At 51.0% G+C, this 18,185-nt stretch overlaps 1 protein-coding gene across 2 annotated transcripts in view; it reads left to right on the top strand.

Moving 5' to 3' along the window:
- Positions 1–4,685: 4,685 nt before the first annotated feature.
- LOC140132322 (fucolectin-like) overlaps positions 4,686–18,185 on the top strand; it is a 33,131-nt gene continuing 19,631 nt past the window's right edge. The window contains exons 1-2 of one of the 2 annotated variants that reach the window (XM_072150970.1): positions 4,686–4,746; positions 5,038–5,164. In XM_072150970.1, the coding sequence (XP_072007071.1) occupies positions 4,701–4,746; positions 5,038–5,164 (173 nt within the window). In that variant the 5' untranslated portion in view covers positions 4,686–4,700. The other variant, XM_072150971.1, reaches the window with a different exon arrangement.

Here is an 18,185-nt window from a genome sequence, read left to right as displayed (position 1 = left end):
ACCGAATAAAGAAAGTCTTGATGTACCACACTGGAGAGTGCCGCACCTTCTTTTCTGCAACTGCCATCTCACATCTCCCACCATTGGGGAGGAGGAGGAGTATGAGGACCTGATACTGGGGAGGAGGAGGAGTATGAGGACCTGATACTGGGGAGGAGGAGGAGTATGAGGACCTGATACTGGGGAGGAGGAGGAGTATGAGGACCTGATACTGGGGAGGAGGAGGAGTATGAGGACCTGATACTGGGGAGGAGGAGGAGTATGAGGACCTGATACTGGGGAGGAGGAGGAGTATGAGGACCTGATACTGGGGAGGAGGAGGAGTATGAGGACCTGATACTGGGGAGGAGGAGGAGTATGAGGACCTGATACTGGGGAGGAGGAGGAGTATGAGGACCTGATACTGGGGAGGAGGAGGAGTATGAGGACCGGATACTGGAGAGGAGGAGGAGTATGAGGACCTGATACTGGGGAGGAGGTAGGAGTATGAGGACCGGATACTGGGGAGGAGGAGGAGTATGAGGACCTGATTCTGGGGAGGAGGAGTTTGAGGACCTGATTCTGGGGAGGAGGAGGAGTATGAGGACCTGATACTGGGGAGAAGGAGGAGTATGAGGACCTGATACTGGGGAGAAGGAGGAGTATGAGGACCTGATACTGGGGAGAAGGAGGAGTATGAGGACCTGATACTGGGGAGAAGGAGGAGTATGAGGACCTGATACTGGGGAGGAGGAGGAGTATGAGGACCTGATACTGGGGAGAAGGAGGAGTATGAGGACCTGATACCGGGGAGGAGGAGGAGTATGAGGACCTGATTCTGGGGAGGAGGAGGAGTATGAGGACCTGATACTGGGGAGAAGGAGGAGTATGAGGACCTGATTCTGGTGAGGAGGAGGAGGAGTATGAGGACCGGATACTGGGGAGGAGGAGTATGAGGACCGGATACTGGGGAGGAGGAGGAGTATGAGGGCCTGATACTGGGGAGGAGGAGGAGTATGAGGACCTGATACTGGGGAGAAGGAGGAGTATGAGGACCTGATACCGGGGAGGAGGAGGAGTATGAGGACCTGATTCTGGGGAGGAGGAGGAGTATGAGGACCTGATACTGGGGAGGAGGAGGAGTATGAGGACCTGATACTGGGGAGGAGGAGGAGTATGAGGACCTGATACTGGGGAGAAGGAGGAGTATGAGGACCTGATTCTGGTGAGGAGGAGGAGGAGTATGAGGACCGGATACTGGGGAGGAGGAGTATGAGGACCGGATACTGGGGAGGAGGAGGAGTATGAGGACCTGATACTGGGGAGAAGGAGGAGTATGAGGACCGGATACTGGGGAGGAGGAGGAGTATGAGGACCGGATACTGGGGAGGAGGAGTATGAGGACCGGATACTGGGGAGGAGGAGGAGTATGAGGACCTGATACTGGAGAGGAGGAGGAGTATGAGGACCTGATACTGGGGAGGAGGAGGAGCATGAGGACCTGATACTGGAGAGGAGGAGGAGTATGAGGACCTGATACTGGAGAGGAGGAGGAGTATGAGGACCTGATACTGGGGAGGAGGAGGAGCATGAGGACCTGATACTGGAGAGGAGGAGGAGTATGAGGACCTGATACTGGGGAGGAGGAGGAGTATGAGGACCTGATACTGGGGAGGAGGAGGAGTATGAGGACCTGATACTGGGGAGGAGGAGGAGTATGAGGACCTGATACTGGGGAGGAGGAGGAGTATGAGGACCGGATACTGGAGAGGAGGAGGAGTATGAGGACCTGATACTGGGGAGGAGGAGGAGTATGAGGACCGGATACTGGGGAGGAGGAGGAGTATGAGGACCTGATTCTGGGGCGGAGGAGTTTGAGGACCTGATTCTGGGGAGGAGGAGGAGTATGAGGACCTGATACTGGGGAGAAGGAGGAGTATGAGGACCTGATTCTGGTGAGGAGGAGGAGGAGTATGAGGACCGGATACTGGGGAGGAGGAGTATGAGGACCGGATACTGGGGAGGAGGAGGAGCATGAGGACCTGATACTGGAGAGGAGGAGGAGTATGAGGACCTGATACAGGAGAGAAGGAGGAGTATGAGGACCTGATACTGGGGAGAAGGAGGAGTATGAGGACCTGATACTGGGGAGAAGGAGGAGTATGAGGACCTGATACAGGAGAGAAGGAGGAGTATGAGAACCTGATACTGGAGAGAAGGAGGAGTATGAGGACCTGATACTGGGGAGGAGGAGGAGTATGAGGACCTGATACTGGGGAGAAGGAGGAGTATGAGGACCTGATTCTGGGGAGAAGGAGGAGGAGTATGAGGACCTGATTCTGGGGAGGAGGAGTATGAGGACCTGATTCTGGTGAGGAGGAGTATGAGGACCTGATACTGGGGAGGAGGAGTATGAGGACCTGATACAGGAGAGGAGGAGGAGTATGAGGACCTGATACTGGGGAGGAGGAGGAGTATGAGGACCTGATACTGGGGAGGAGGAGGAGGAGTATGAGGACCTGATACTGGAGAGAAGGAGGAGTATGAGGACCGGATACTGGAGAGGAGGAGGAGTATGAGGACCTGATACTGGGGAGGAGGAGGAGTATGAGGACCTGATACTTGAGAGAAGGAGGAGTATGAGGACCGGATACTGGGGAGGAGGAGGAGTATGGGGACCAGATACTGGAGAGAAGGAGGAGTATGAGGACCTGATACTGGGGAGGAGGAGGAGTATGAGGACCTGATACTGGGGAGAAGGAAGAGTATGAGGACCTGATACTGGAGAGGAGGAGGAGTATGGGGACCAGATACTGGAGAGAAGGAGGAGTATGAGGACCTGATACTGGGGAGGAGGAGGAGTATGAGGACCTGATACTGGGGAGGAGGAGGAGTATGAGGACCTGATACTGGGGAGGAGGAGGAGTATGAGGACCTGATACTTGAGAGAAGGAGGAGTATGAGGACCGGATACTGGAGAGAAGGAGGAGTATGAGGACCTGATTCTGGGGAGAAGGAGGAGTATGAGGACCGGATACTGGGGAGGAGGAGGAGTATGAGGACTGGATACTGGGAAGAAGGAGGAGTATGAGGACCTGATACTGGGAAGGAGGAGGAGTATGAGGACCGGATACTGGGGAGGAGGAGGAGTATGAGGACCGGATACTGGGGAGGAGGAGGAGTATGGGGGCCTGATACTGGGAGGAGGAGGAGGAGTATGAGGACCTGATACTGGGGAGAAGGAGGAGGAGTATGAGGACCTGATACTGGGGAGGAGGAGGAGGAGTATGAGGACCTGATACTGGAGAGAAGGAGGAGTATGAGGACCGGATACTGGGGAGGAGGAGGAGTATGAGGACCTGATACTTGAGAGAAGGAGGAGTATGAGGACCGGATACTGGGGAGGAGGAGGAGTATGGGGACCAGATACTGGAGAGAAGGAGGAGTATGAGGACCTGATACTGGAGAGGAGGAGGAGTATGAGGACCTGATACTGGGGAGGAGGAGGAGTATGAGGACCTGATACTGGGGAGGAGGAGGAGTATGAGGACCGGATACTGGGGAGAAGGAGGAGTATGAGGACCTGATACTGGGGAGAAGGAGGAGTATGAGGACCGGATACTGGGGAGGAGGAGGAGTATGAGGACCTGATAGTGGGGAGGAGGAGGAGTATGAGGACCTGATACTGGGGAGAAGGAGGAGGAGTATGAGGACCTGATACTGGGGAGAAGGAGGAGGAGTATGAGGACCTGATACTGGGGAGAAGGAGGAGGAGTATGAGGACCTGATACTGGGGAGAAGGAGGAGGAGTATGAGGACCTGATACTGGGGAGAAGGAGGAGGAGTATGAGGACCTGATACTGGGGAGAAGGAGGAGGAGTATGAGGACCTGATACTGGGGAGAAGGAGGAGGAGTATGAGGACCTGATACTGGGGAGAAGGAGGAGGAGTATGAGGACCTGATACTGGGGAGAAGGAGGAGGAGTATGAGGACCTGATACTGGGGAGAAGGAGGAGGAGTATGAGGACCTGATACTGGGGAGAAGGAGGAGGAGTATGAGGACCTGATACTGGGGAGAAGGAGGAGGAGTATGAGGACCTGATACTGGGGAGGAGGAGGAGTATGCAATTGCATGCAATCGTCCTGTTGGCTGTACTTCCCAGAAAAGAATGGCCTGTTCTACTATGATACGTGCCTCCCGATGGGTTGCTCCATCTCCTGCAAGTATTTTGAAATGTTTAGTTCCTTTCTTGAGTGGGTGATTCGGTACAAGACTGGTTTTTGTTCAGTCACCCACTATTTGATTTTTTGTTCGTTGGTCCTTCCAAGTCACCAGTGTGCTCACACCTCTTGGGCACCTTCCAATTTTTTAATGGACCATTTCGGGCTCCCTCTTTCTGGGGAGGGTCCTTGTACAGTGATATAAGGCGATGGTGTCCCGGTTGCCAAGGGATAAACTGGATAAGCTTGTGGGCTTGGTGGAGGGTGTTTGTGCAGCCAAGAGGGTTACGCTGTGGCAGATGCAGTCCCTGTTAGGCTTGTTATGCCCATGGGCTGTCTTTGGCCACGAGGGGTGTCCTCCGCCCAGAACATCACATCCGTGTTCCAGCTCCACTTCGGGCTGATTTGCAGGTTTGGCGCCACTTCTTGCAGTCCTACAATGGTTTGACGTGTTGGCAGGCTCCCGAGGTTCCCAACCCAGAGCTGGAGCTCTTTACGGATGCTGCCGGGGCTTACGGTTTTGGTGCTCTTTTTGGCTCTGAATGGTGCGCTGAGCCTTGGACGCTTTCATGGTCGGCCTCGGGGCTCGTAAAGAACATGACCCTTTTGGAGCTCTTCCCAGTGGTGGTGGTGGTGGAATTATGGGCTCCTCCTTTGCGAACAGACGCATATGTATTTGGTCAGATGATTTAGGGGTTGTGTCCTCTTCCTCTCTTCCTGTTTTTGCTCTGCTTCGGCATTCGGTCCTGAGATGCCTGGAGTGGAATATTACATTTAGAGCCCAGCATGTATCAGGTGTTGATAACATTTTGGCTAACCCTTTATTTGATTTTCAGGTTTTTTGGCAGTGATTCCGTCCGTGCCCTCTGCACTTGTGGAACCTGATCCACGACTAATGGCGATGGTGCGTTCTTCTGTTGCTCCAGCAACTTGGCAGCAGTATGGTAAGGCGTGGGGCTCTTGGTAAGCTGTTGCCGGGGATGGGGATGTTTGGAGGGATCATGCGGAAAGGATCCGTGTTACACATGATTATTTGGTGGGTTTAAGGAAGGTGGGAGTCTCGGGGTCAGTGGCGCAGCGTTGTTTAGCAGGAATAGCTTTCTTCTTGCAGCTGTGGCCTTTAGCTTGGCCTTCTTCGGGGCTTTTCGGGTGGGTGAATGAGTCCCTCCTTCTGCTCCTCGTACAGGGGGCCTTATGAAAGGGGATGTGGCCCTGGGCCTGGATGTAGTCCGCCTGAAGGTTCGCCGTTCCAAGACCAATATCTACGGTCGAGGTTCCTGGGTCCGCTTGGTTTCAGTGGAGGGTCCAGCTTAGCCCTTTACCATGGTCCGGGGGTGCATGTCCTCGCTCGGGATCCCGGTTTCTAGTTCATGACGATGGATCCCCCCCTCACTCGCTACCAGTTCCAGGCGGTGTACCGTAAGTGCTTGGGTATCGTGGGAATGGATCCTTTGAGCTATAGGACCCTCTATAGCCACAGAATTGGGGCGGCCGCTGAGGCGGCTAGGATGGGGCTTCCGGATGCTGGAGTCCTGAGGATCGGCCGGTGGAGATCTGCGTGTTTTGCACGCTACATCCGGCCGGATTTGTTGTGATGTGTTGGTTTTCAGGCGTTTCTTCCATGGTGCGTCCTCGTCCGGGGTCGTGGTTGCTGGGCCACTCTTACATCTTTTGGGCGGGCCAGCAAGCCGAAAAGCAGAAGCAGAACTACCCCGGGCCCGGTGGTCTTAGTGTTACACGCTGGGGGTAATGATCTGTGTTCGGTCCAGGCAGCCGAGTTGCTGACCTTGATGCGGCAATATATGGAGCGCGTTATGTCCTTGTTCTCGGAGATGGTGGTGGTTTGGTTGGAGGAGGTTCCCCGGGTGCCGAGGCGAGAGAACTGCAGGAGCTGATGTTATTATTGGATCGGGTACAATATAGAAAATAAACAACGATATCAAACAGTCCCCAGGTAAATAGAGAAATTCACAGGAAACCTCAAGTGGGAGGAGCAACATCGTATAAATACAGGAGAGCGAGACCCTGGGGATAACCGAGCGCTGGACCCCGGACATGTGAGTACTACCTAGTACTCTCTGTTATCAGCCATTACATCCCGGGGAGAGGAGACTGTACAGGGGGGGATACAATCTATTACTCTCTGTTATCAGCCATTACACCCCGGGGAGAGGAGACTGTACAGGGGGGATACAATCTATTACTCTCTGTTATCAGCCATTACATCCCGGGGAGAGGAGACTGTACAGGGGGGATACAATCTATTACTCTCTGTTATCAGCCATTACATCCCGGGGAGAGGAGACTGTAAAGGGGGGGATACAATCTATTACTCTCTGTTATCAGCCATTACATCCCGGGGAGAGGAGACTGTACAGGGGGGATACAATCTATTACTCTCTGTTATCAGCCATTACATCCCGGGGAGAGGAGACTGTACAGGGGGGATACAATCTATTATTCTCTGTTATCAGCCATTACATCCCGGGGAGAGGAGACTGTACAGGGGGGGATACAATCTATTACTCTCTGTTATCAGCCATTACACCCCGGGGAGAGGAGACTGTACAGGGGGGGGGATACACTCTATTACTCTCTGTTATCAGCCATTACACCCCGGGGAGAGGAGACTGTACAGGGGGGATACAATCTATTACTCTCTGTTATCAGCCATTACACCCCGGGGAGAGGAGACTGTACAGGGGGAATACAATCTATTACTCTCTGTTATCAGCCATTACACCTCGGGGAGAGGAGACTGTACAGGGGGGGATACAATCTATTACTCTCTGTTATCAGCCATTACATCCTGGGGAGAGGAGACTGTACAGGGGGGAGGGATACAATCTATTACTCTCTGTTATCAGCCATTACACCCCGGGGAGAGGAGACTGTACAGGGGGGATACAATCTATTACTCTCTGTTATCAGCCATTACATCCCGGGGAGAGGAGACTGTACAGGGGGGGGGGGGGATACAATCTATTACTCTCTGTTATCAGCCATTACATCCCGGGGAGAGGAGACTGTACAGGGGGGATACAATCTATTACTCTCTGTTATCAGCCATTACATCCCGGGGAGAGGAGACTGTACAGGGGGGGGATACAATCTATTACTCTCTGTTATCAGCCATTACATCCCGGGGAGAGGAGACTGTACAGGGGGATACAATCTATTACTCTCTGTTATCAGCCATTACACCCCGGGGAGAGGAGACTGTACAGGGGGGGATACAATCTATTACTCTCTGTTATCAGCCATTACACCCCGGGGAGAGGAGACTGTACAGGGGGGGATACAATCTATTACTCTCTGTTATCAGCCATTACACCCCGGGGAGAGGAGACTGTACAGGGGGATACAATCTATTACTCTCTGTTATCAGCCATTACATCCAGGGGAGAGGAGACTGTACAGGGGGGATACAATCTATTACTCTCTGTTATCAGCCATTACATCCCGGGGAGAGGAGACTGTACAGGGGGGGATACAATCTATTACTCTCTGTTATCAGCCATTACACCCCGGGGAGAGGAGACTGTACAGGGGGGATACAATCTATTACTCTCTGTTATCAGCCATTACATCCCGGGGAGAGGAGACTGTACAGGGGGGATACAATCTATTACTCTCTGTTATCAGCCATTACACCCCGGGGAGAGGAGACTGTACAGGGGGATACAATATATTACTCTCTGTTATCAGCCATTACATCCAGGGGAGAGGAGACTGTACAGGGGGGATACAATCTATTACTCTCTGTTATCAGCCATTACACCCCGGGGAGAGGAGACTGTACAGGGGGGGGATACAATCTATTACTCTCTGTTATCAGCCATTACATCCCGGGGAGAGGAGACTGTACAGGGAGGATACAATCTATTACTCTCTGTTATCAGCCATTACATCCCGGGGAGAGGACACTGTACAGGGGGATACAATCTATTACTCTCTGTTATCAGCCATTACATCCCGGGGAGAGGAGACTGTACAGGGGGGGATACAATCTATTACTCTCTGTTATCAGCCATTACACCCCGGGGAGAGGAGACTGTACAGGGGGGATACAATCTATTACTCTCTGTTATCAGCCATTACACCCCGGGGAGAGGAGACTGTACAGGGGGGGGGGGGGGGATACAATCTATTACTCTCTGTTATCAGCCATTACACCCCGGGGAGAGGAGACTGTACAGGGGGGGATACAATCTATTACTCTCTGTTATCAGCCATTACATCCCGGGGAGAGGAGACTGTACAGGGGGGATACAATCTATTACTCTCTGTTATCAGCCATTACATCCCGGGGAGAGGAGACTGTACAGGGGGGATACAATCTATTACTCTCTGTTATCAGCCATTACATCCCGGGGAGAGGAGACTGTACAGGGGGGATACAATCTATTACTCTCTGTTATCAGCCATTACATCCCGGGGACAGGAGACAGTACCAGGGGGATACAATCTATTACTCTCTGTTATCAGCCATTACACCCCGGGGAGAGGAGACTGTACAGGGGGGGATACAATCTATTACTCTCTGTTATCAGCCATTACACCCCGGGGAGAGGAGACTGTACAGGGGGATACAATCTATTACTCTCTGTTATCAGCCATTACATCCCGGGGAGAGGAGACTGTACAGGGGGGGATACAATCTATTACTCTCTGTTATCAGCCATTACACCCCGGGGAGAGGAGACTGTACAGGGGGATACAATCTATTACTCTCTGTTATCAGCCATTACATCCCGGGGAGAGGAGACTGTACAGGGGGGATACAATCTATTACTCTCTGTTATCAGCCATTACATCCCGGGGAGAGGAGACTGTACAGGGGGATACAATCTATTACTCTCTGTTATCAGCCATTACATCCCGGGGAGAGGAGACTGTACAGGGGGGATACAATCTATTACTCTCTGTTATCAGCCATTACATCCTGGGGAGAGGAGACTGTACAGGGGGGATACAATCTATTACTCTCTGTTATCAGCCATTACATCCTGGGGAGAGGAGACTGTACAGGGGGGGATACAATCTATTACTCTCTGTTATCAGCCATTACATCCCGGGGAGAGGAGACTGTACAGGGGGGGATACAATCTATTACTCTCTGTTATCAGCCATTACACCCCGGGGAGAGGAGACTGTACAGGGGGGATACAATCTATTACTCTCTGTTATCAGCCATTACATCCCGGGGAGAGGAGACTGTACAGGGGGGGATACAATCTATTACTCTCTGTTATCAGCCATTACATCCCGGGGAGAGGAGACTGTACAGGGGGATACAATCTATTACTCTCTGTTATCAGCCATTACATCCCGGGGAGAGGAGACTGTACAGGGGGGGGGGGGGGATACAATCTATTACTCTCTGTTATCAGCCATTACATCCCGGGGAGAGGAGACTGTACAGGGGGGATACAATCTATTACTCTCTGTTATCAGCCATTACATCCCGGGGAGAGGAGACTGTACAGGGGGGATACAATCTATTACTCTCTGTTATCAGCCATTACACCCCGGGGAGAGGAGACTGTACAGGGGGGATACAATCTATTACTCTCTGTTATCAGCCATTACACCCCGGGGAGAGGAGACTGTACAGGGGGGGATACAATCTATTACTCTCTGTTATCAGCCATTACACCGCGGGGAGAGGAGACTGTACAGGGGGGGGATACAATCTATTACTCTCTGTTATCAGCCATTACATCCCGGGGAGAGGAGACTGTACAGGGGGATATAATCTATTACTCTCTGTTATCAGCCATTACACCCCGGGGAGAGGAGACTGTACAGGGGGGGATACAATCTATTACTCTCTGTTATCAGCCATTACATCCCGGGGAGAGGAGACTGTACAGGGGGGGATACAATCTATTACTCTCTGTTATCAGCCATTACACCCCGGGGAGAGGAGACTGTACAGGGGGGGATACAATCTATCACTCTCTGTTATCAGCCATTATACCCCGGGGAGAGGAGACTGTACAGGGGGGATACAATCTATTACTCTCTGTTATCAGCCATTACACCCCGGGGAGAGGAGACTGTACAGGGGGGATACAATCTATTACTCTCTGTTATCAGCCATTACACCCCGGGGAGAGGAGACTGTACAGAGGGGATACAATCTATTACTCTCTGTTATCAGCCATTACACCCCGGGGAGAGGAGACTGTACAGGGGGGGGGATACACTCTATTACTCTCTGTTATCAGCCATTACACCCCGGGGAGAGGAGACTGTACAGGGGGGATACAATCTATTACTCTCTATTATCAGCCATTACACCCCGGGGAGAGGAGACTGTACAGGGGGGGGATACAATCTATTACTCTCTGTTATCAGCCATTACATCCCGGGGAGAGGAGACTGTACAGGGGGGGATACAATCTATTACTCTCTGTTATCAGCCATTACATCCCGGGGAGAGGAGACTGTACAGGGGGGATACAATCTATTACTCTCTGTTATCAGCCATTACATCCCGGGGAGAGGAGACTGTACAGGGGGGATACACTCTATTACTCTCTGTTATCAGCCATTATACCCTGGGGAGAGGAGACTGTACAGGGGGGATACAATCTATTACTCTCTGTTATCAGCCATTACATCCCGGGGAGAGGAGACTGTACAGGGGGATACAATCTATTACTCTCTGTTATCTGCCATTACATCCCGGGGAGAGGAGACTGTACAGGGGGGATACAATCTATTACTCTCTGTTATCAGCCATTACATCCCGGGGAGAGGAGACTGTACAGGGGGGATACAATCTATTACTCTCTGTTATCAGCCATTACACCCCGGGGAGAGGAGACTGTACAGGGGAGATACAATCTATTACTCTCTGTTATCAGCCATTACATCCTGGGGAGAGGAGACTGTACAGGGGGGATACAATCTATTACTCTCTGTTATCAGCCATTACACCCCGGGGAGAGGAGACTGTACAGGGGAGATACAATCTATTACTCTCTGTTATCTGCCATTACATCCCGGGGAGAGGAGACTGTACAGGGGGATACAATCTATTACTCTCTGTTATCAGCCATTACATCCTGGGGAGAGGAGACTGTACAGGGGGGATACAATCTATTACTCTCTGTTATCAGCCATTACACCCCGGGGAGAGGAGACTGTACAGGGGGGGATACAATCTATTACTCTCTGTTATCAGCCATTACATCCCGGGGAGAGGAGACTGTACAGGGGGGGATACAATCTATTACTCTCTGTTATCAGCCATTACATCCCGGGGAGAGGAGACTGTACAGGGGGGGATACAATCTATTACTCTCTGTTATCAGCCATTACACCCCGGGGAGAGGAGACTGTACAGGGGGGGATACAATCTATTACTCTCTGTTATCAGCCATTACATCCCGGGGAGAGGAGACTGTACAGGGGGGGATACAATCTATTACTCTCTGTTATCAGCCATTACATCCTGGGGAGAGGAGACTGTACAGAGGGGATACAATCTATTACTCTCTGTTATCAGCCATTACACCCCGGGGAGAGGAGACTGTACAGGGGGGATACAATCTATTACTCTCTGTTATCAGCCATTACATCCCGGGGAGAGGAGACTGTACAGGGGGGGATACAATCTATTACTCTCTGTTATCAGCCATTACATCCCGAGGAGAGGAGACTGTACAGGGGGGGATACAATCTATTACTCTCTGTTATCAGCCATTACATCCCGGGGAGAGGAGACTGTACAGGGGGATACAATCTATTACTCTCTGTTATCAGCCATTACATCCCGGGGAGAGGAGACTGTACAGGGGGGGATACAATCTATTACTCTCTGTTATCAGCCATTACACCCCGGGGAGAGGAGACTGTACAGGGGGGGGATACAATCTATTACTCTCTGTTATCAGCCATTACACCCCGGGGAGAGGAGACTGTACAGGGGAGATACAATCTATTACTCTCTGTTATCAGCCATTACATCCTGGGGAGAGGAGACTGTACAGGGGGGATACAATCTATTACTCTCTGTTATCAGCCATTACATCCTGGGGAGAGGAGACTGTACAGGGGGGGATACAATCTATTACTCTCTGTTATCAGCCATTACACCCCGGGGAGAGGAGACTGTACAGGGTGGGATACAATCTATTACTCTCTGTTATCAGCCATTACACCCCGGGGAGAGGAGAGTGTACAGGGGGGATACAATCTATTACTCTCTGTTATCAGCCATTACACCCCGGGGAGAGGAGACTGTACAGGGTGGGATACAATCTATTACTCTCTGTTATCAGCCATTACACCCCGGGGAGAGGAGACTGTACAGGGGAGATACAATCTATTACTCTCTGTTATCAGCCATTACATCCTGGGGAGAGGAGACTGTACAGGGGGGATACAATCTATTACTCTCTGTTATCAGCCATTACATCCCGGGGAGAGGAGACTGTACAGGGGGATATAATCTATTACTCTCTGTTATCAGCCATTACATCCCGGGGAGAGGAGACTGTACAGGGGGGATACAATCTATTACTCTCTGTTATCAGCCATTACATCCCGGGGAGAGGAGACTGTACAGGGGGATACAATCTATTACTCTCTATTATCAGCCATTACATCCCGGGGAGAGGAGACTGTACAGGGGGGGATACAGTCTATTACTCTCTGTTATCAGCCATTACATCCCGGGGAGAGGAGACTGTACAGGGGGGATACAATCTATTACTCTCTGTTATCAGCCATTACATCCCGGGGAGAGGAGACTGTACAGGGGGATACAATCTATTACTCTCTGTTATCTGCCATTACATCCCGGGGAGAGGAGACTGTACAGGGGGATACAATCTATTACTCTCTATTATCAGCCATTACATCCCGGGGAGAGGAGACTGTACAGGGGGGGATACAGTCTATTACTCTCTGTTATCAGCCATTACATCCCGGGGAGAGGAGACTGTACAGGGGGGATACAATCTATTACCCTCTGTTATCAGCCATTACATCCCGGGGAGAGGAGACTGTACAGGGGGGATACAATCTATTACTCTCTGTTATCAGCCATTACATCCCGGGGAGAGGAGACTGTACAGGGGGGATACAATCTATTACTCTCTGTTATCAGCCATTACATCCCGGGGAGAGGAGACTGTACAGGGGGGATACAATCTATTACTCTCTGTTATCAGCCATTACATCCCGGGGAGAGGAGACTGTACAGGGGGATACAATCTATTACTCTCTGTTATCAGCCATTACATCCCGGGGAGAGGACTGTACAGGGGGGATACAATCTATTACTCTCTGTTATCAGCCATTACATCCCGGGGAGAGGAGACTGTACAGGGGGATACAATCTATTACTCTCTGTTATCAGCCATTACATCCCGGGGAGAGGAGACTGTACAGAGGGGGGATACAATCTATTACTCTCTGTTATCAGCCATTACACCCAGGGGAGAGGAGACTGTACAGGGGAGATAAAATCTATTACTCTCTGTTATCAGCCATTACACCCCGGGGAGAGGAGACTGTACAGGGGGGATACAATCTATTACTCTCTGTTATCAGCCATTACATCCCGGGGAGAGGAGACTGTACAGGGGGGATACAATCTATTACTCTCTGTTATCAGCCATTACATCCCGGGGAGAGGAGACTGTACAGGGGGGGGGGATACAATCTATTACTCTCTGTTATCAGCCATTACATCCCGGGGACAGGAGACAGTACCAGGGGGATACAATCTATTACTCTCTGTTATCAGCCATTACATCCCGGGGAGAGGAGACTGTACAGGGGGGGGATACAATCTATTACTCTCTGTTATCAGCCATTACATCCCGGGGAGAGGAGACTGTACAGGGGGGATACAATCTATTACTCTCTGTTATCAGCCATTACATCCCGGGGAGAGGAGACTGTACAGGGGGGATACAATCTATTACTCTCTGTTATCAGCCATTACATCCCGGGGAGAGGAGACTGTACAGGGGGGATACAATCTATTACTCTCTGTTATCAGCCATTACACCCCGGGGAGAGGAGACTGTACAGGGGGGGATACAATCTATTACTCTCTGGTATCAGCCATTACACCCCGGGGAGAGGAGACTGTACAGGGGGGGTACAATCTATTACTCTCTGTTATCAGCCATTACACCCCGGGGAGAGGAGACTGTACAGGGGGGGATACAATCTATTACTCTCTGGTATCAGCCATTACACCCCGGGGAGAGGAGACTGTACAGGGGGGGATACAATCTATTACTCTCTGGTATCAGCCATTACACCCCGGGGAGAGGAGACTGTACAGCGGGGATACAATCTATTACTCTCTGTTATCAGCCATTACACCCTGGGGAGAGGAGACTGTACAGGGGGGATACAATCTATTACTCTCTGTTATCAGCCATTACACCCCGGGGAGAGGAGACTGTACAGGGGAGATACAATCTATTACTCTCTGTTATCAGCCATTACATCCCGGGGAGAGGAGACTGTACAGGGGGGGATACAATCTATTACTCTCTGTTATCAGCCATTACATCCCGGGGAGAGGAGACTGTACAGGGGGGATACAATCTATTACTCTCTGTTATCAGCCATTACACCCCGGGGAGAGGAGACTGTACAGGGGGGATACAATCTATTACTCTCTGTTATCAGCCATTACATCCCGGGGAGAGGAGACTGTACAGGGGGGATACAATCTATTACTCTCTGTTATCAGCCATTACATCCCGGGGAGAGGAGACTGTACAGGGGGATACAATCTATTACTCTCTGTTATCAGCCATTACACCCCGGGGAGAGGAGACTGTACAGGGGGGATACAATCTATTACTCTCTGTTATCAGCCATTACATCCCGGGGAGAGGAGAATGTACAGGGGGATACAATCTATTACTCTCTGTTATCAGCCATTACACCCCGGGGAGAGGAGACTGTACAGGGGGGGATACAATCTATTACTCTCTGTTATCAGCCATTACATCCCGGGGAGAGGAGACTGTACAGGGGGATACAATCTATTACTCTCTGTTATCAGCCATTACATCCCGGGGAGAGGAGACTGTACAGGGGGGATACAATCTATTACTCTCTGTTATCAGCCATTACACCCCGGGGAGAGGAGACTGTACAGGGGGGATACAATCTATTACTCTCTGTTATCAGCCATTACATCCCGGGGAGAGGAGACTGTACAGGGGGGATACAATCTATCACTCTCTGTTATCAGCCATTACACCCCGGGGAGAGGAGACTGTACAGGGGGGATACAATCTATTACTCTCTGTTATCAGCCATTACATCCCGGGGAGAGGAGACTGTACAGGGGGGGATACAATCTATTACTCTCTGTTATCAGCCATTACATCCCGGGGAGAGGAGACTGTACAGGGGGATACAATCTATTACTCTCTGTTATCAGCCATTACATCCCGGGGAGAGGAGACTGTACAGGGGGGGGGGGGGGGATACAATCTATTACTCTCTGTTATCAGCCATTACATCCCGGGGAGAGGAGACTGTACAGGGGGGATACAATCTATTACTCTCTGTTATCAGCCATTACATCCCGGGGAGAGGAGACTGTACAGGGGGGATACAATCTATTACTCTCTGTTATCAGCCATTACATCCCGGGGAGAGGAGACTGTACAGGGGGATACAATCTATTACTCTCTGTTATCAGCCATTACATCCCGGGGAGAGGAGACTGTACAGGGGGGATACAATCTATTACTCTCTGTTATCAGCCATTACACCCCGGGGAGAGGAGACTGTACAGGGGGGGATACAATCTATTACTCTCTGTTATCAGCCATTACATCCCGGGGGGAGGAGACTGTACAGGGGGGATACAATCTATTACTCTCTGTTATCAGCCATTACACCCCGGGGAGAGGAGACTGTACAGGGGGAGACAATCTATTACTCTCTGTTATCAGCCATTACACCCCGGGGAGAGGAGACTGTACAGGGGGGGATACAATCTATTACTCTCTGTTATCAGCCATTACACCCCGGGGAGAGGAGACTGTACAGGGGGGAGACAATCTATTACTCTCTGTTATCAGCCATTACACCCCGGGGAGAGGAGACTGTACAGGGGGATACAATCTATTACTCTCTATTATCAGCCATTACACCCCGGGGAGAGGAGACTGTACAGGGGGATACAATCTATTACTCTCTGTTATCAGCCATTACATCCTGGGGAGAGGAGACTGTACAGGGGGGATACAATCTATTACTCTCTGTTATCAGCCATTACATCCCGGGGAGAGGAGACTGTACAGGGGGATACAATCTATTACTCTCTGTTATCAGCCATTACATCCCGGGGAGAGGAGACTGTACAGGGGGGGATACAATCTATTACTCTCTGTTATCAGCCATTACACCCCGGGGAGAGGAGACTGTACAGGGGGGGATACAATCTATTACTCTCTGTTATCAGCCATTACACCCCGGGGAGAGGAGACTGTACAGGGGGGGATACAATCTATTACTCTCTGTTATCAGCCATTACACCCCGGGGAGAGGAGACTGTACAGGGGGATACAATCTATTACTCTCTGTTATCAGCCATTACATCCAGGGGAGAGGAGACTGTACAGGGGGGATACAATCTATTACTCTCTGTTATCAGCCATTACATCCCGGGGAGAGGAGACTGTACAGGGGGATACAATCTATTACTCTCTGTTATCAGCCATTACACCCCGGGGAGAGGAGACTGTACAGGGGGATACAATCTATTACTCTCTGTTATCAGCCATTACACCCCGGGGAGAGGAGACTGTACAGGGGGGATACAATCTATTACTCTCTGTTATCAGCCATTACATCCCGGGGAGAGGAGACTGTACAGGGGGGGATACAATCTATTACTCTCTGTTATCAGCCATTACATCCCGGGGAGAGAAGACAGTACAGGGGGGAATACAATCTATTACTCTCTGTTATCAGCCATTACACCCCGGGGAGAGGAGACTGTACAGGGGGGGGGGGATACAATCTATTACTCTCTGTTATCAGCCATTACATCCCGGGGAGAGGAGACTGTACAGGGGGGATACAATCTATTACTCTCTGTTATCAGCCATTACACCCCGGGGAGAGGAGACTGTACAGGGGGGGATACAATCTATTACTCTCTGGTATCAGCCATTACACCCCGGGGAGAGGAGACTGTACAGGGGGGGTACAATCTATTACTCTCTGGTATCAGCCATTACACCCCGGGGAGAGGAGACTGTACAGCGGGGATACAATCTATTACTCTCTGTTATCAGCCATTACACCCTGGGGAGAGGAGACTGTACAGGGGGGATACAATCTATTACTCTCTGTTATCAGCCATTACACCCCGGGGAGAGGAGACTGTACAGGGGAGATACAATCTATTACTCTCTGTTATCAGCCATTACATCCCGGGGAGAGGAGACTGTACAGGGGGGGATACAATCTATTACTCTCTGTTATCAGCCATTACATCCCGGGGAGAGGAGACTGTACAGGGGGGATACAATCTATTACTCTCTGTTATCAGCCATTACATCCCGGGGAGAGGAGACTGTACAGGGGGGATACAATCTATTACTCTCTGTTATCAGCCATTACATCCCGGGGAGAGGAGACTGTACAGGGGGATACAATCTATTACTCTCTGTTATCAGCCATTACATCCCGGGGAGAGGAGACTGTACAGGGGGGATACAATCTATTACTCTCTGTTATCAGCCATTACACCCCGGGGAGAGGAGACTGTACAGGGGGGGATACAATCTATTACTCTCTGTTATCAGCCATTACATCCCGGGGGGAGGAGACTGTACAGGGGGGATACAATCTATTACTCTCTGTTATCAGCCATTACACCCCGGGGAGAGGAGACTGTACAGGGGGGAGACAATCTATTACTCTCTGTTATCAGCCATTACACCCCGGGGAGAGGAGACTGTACAGGGGGGGA

The sequence above is a fragment of the Engystomops pustulosus genome, chromosome 5 (assembly GCF_040894005.1).
Source record: "Engystomops pustulosus chromosome 5, aEngPut4.maternal, whole genome shotgun sequence".
NCBI classification, from domain to species: domain Eukaryota; kingdom Metazoa; phylum Chordata; class Amphibia; order Anura; family Leptodactylidae; genus Engystomops; species Engystomops pustulosus.
Note: the sequence above shows the minus strand (reverse complement) of the source record. Positions and strands in the feature narration are given on the sequence as shown.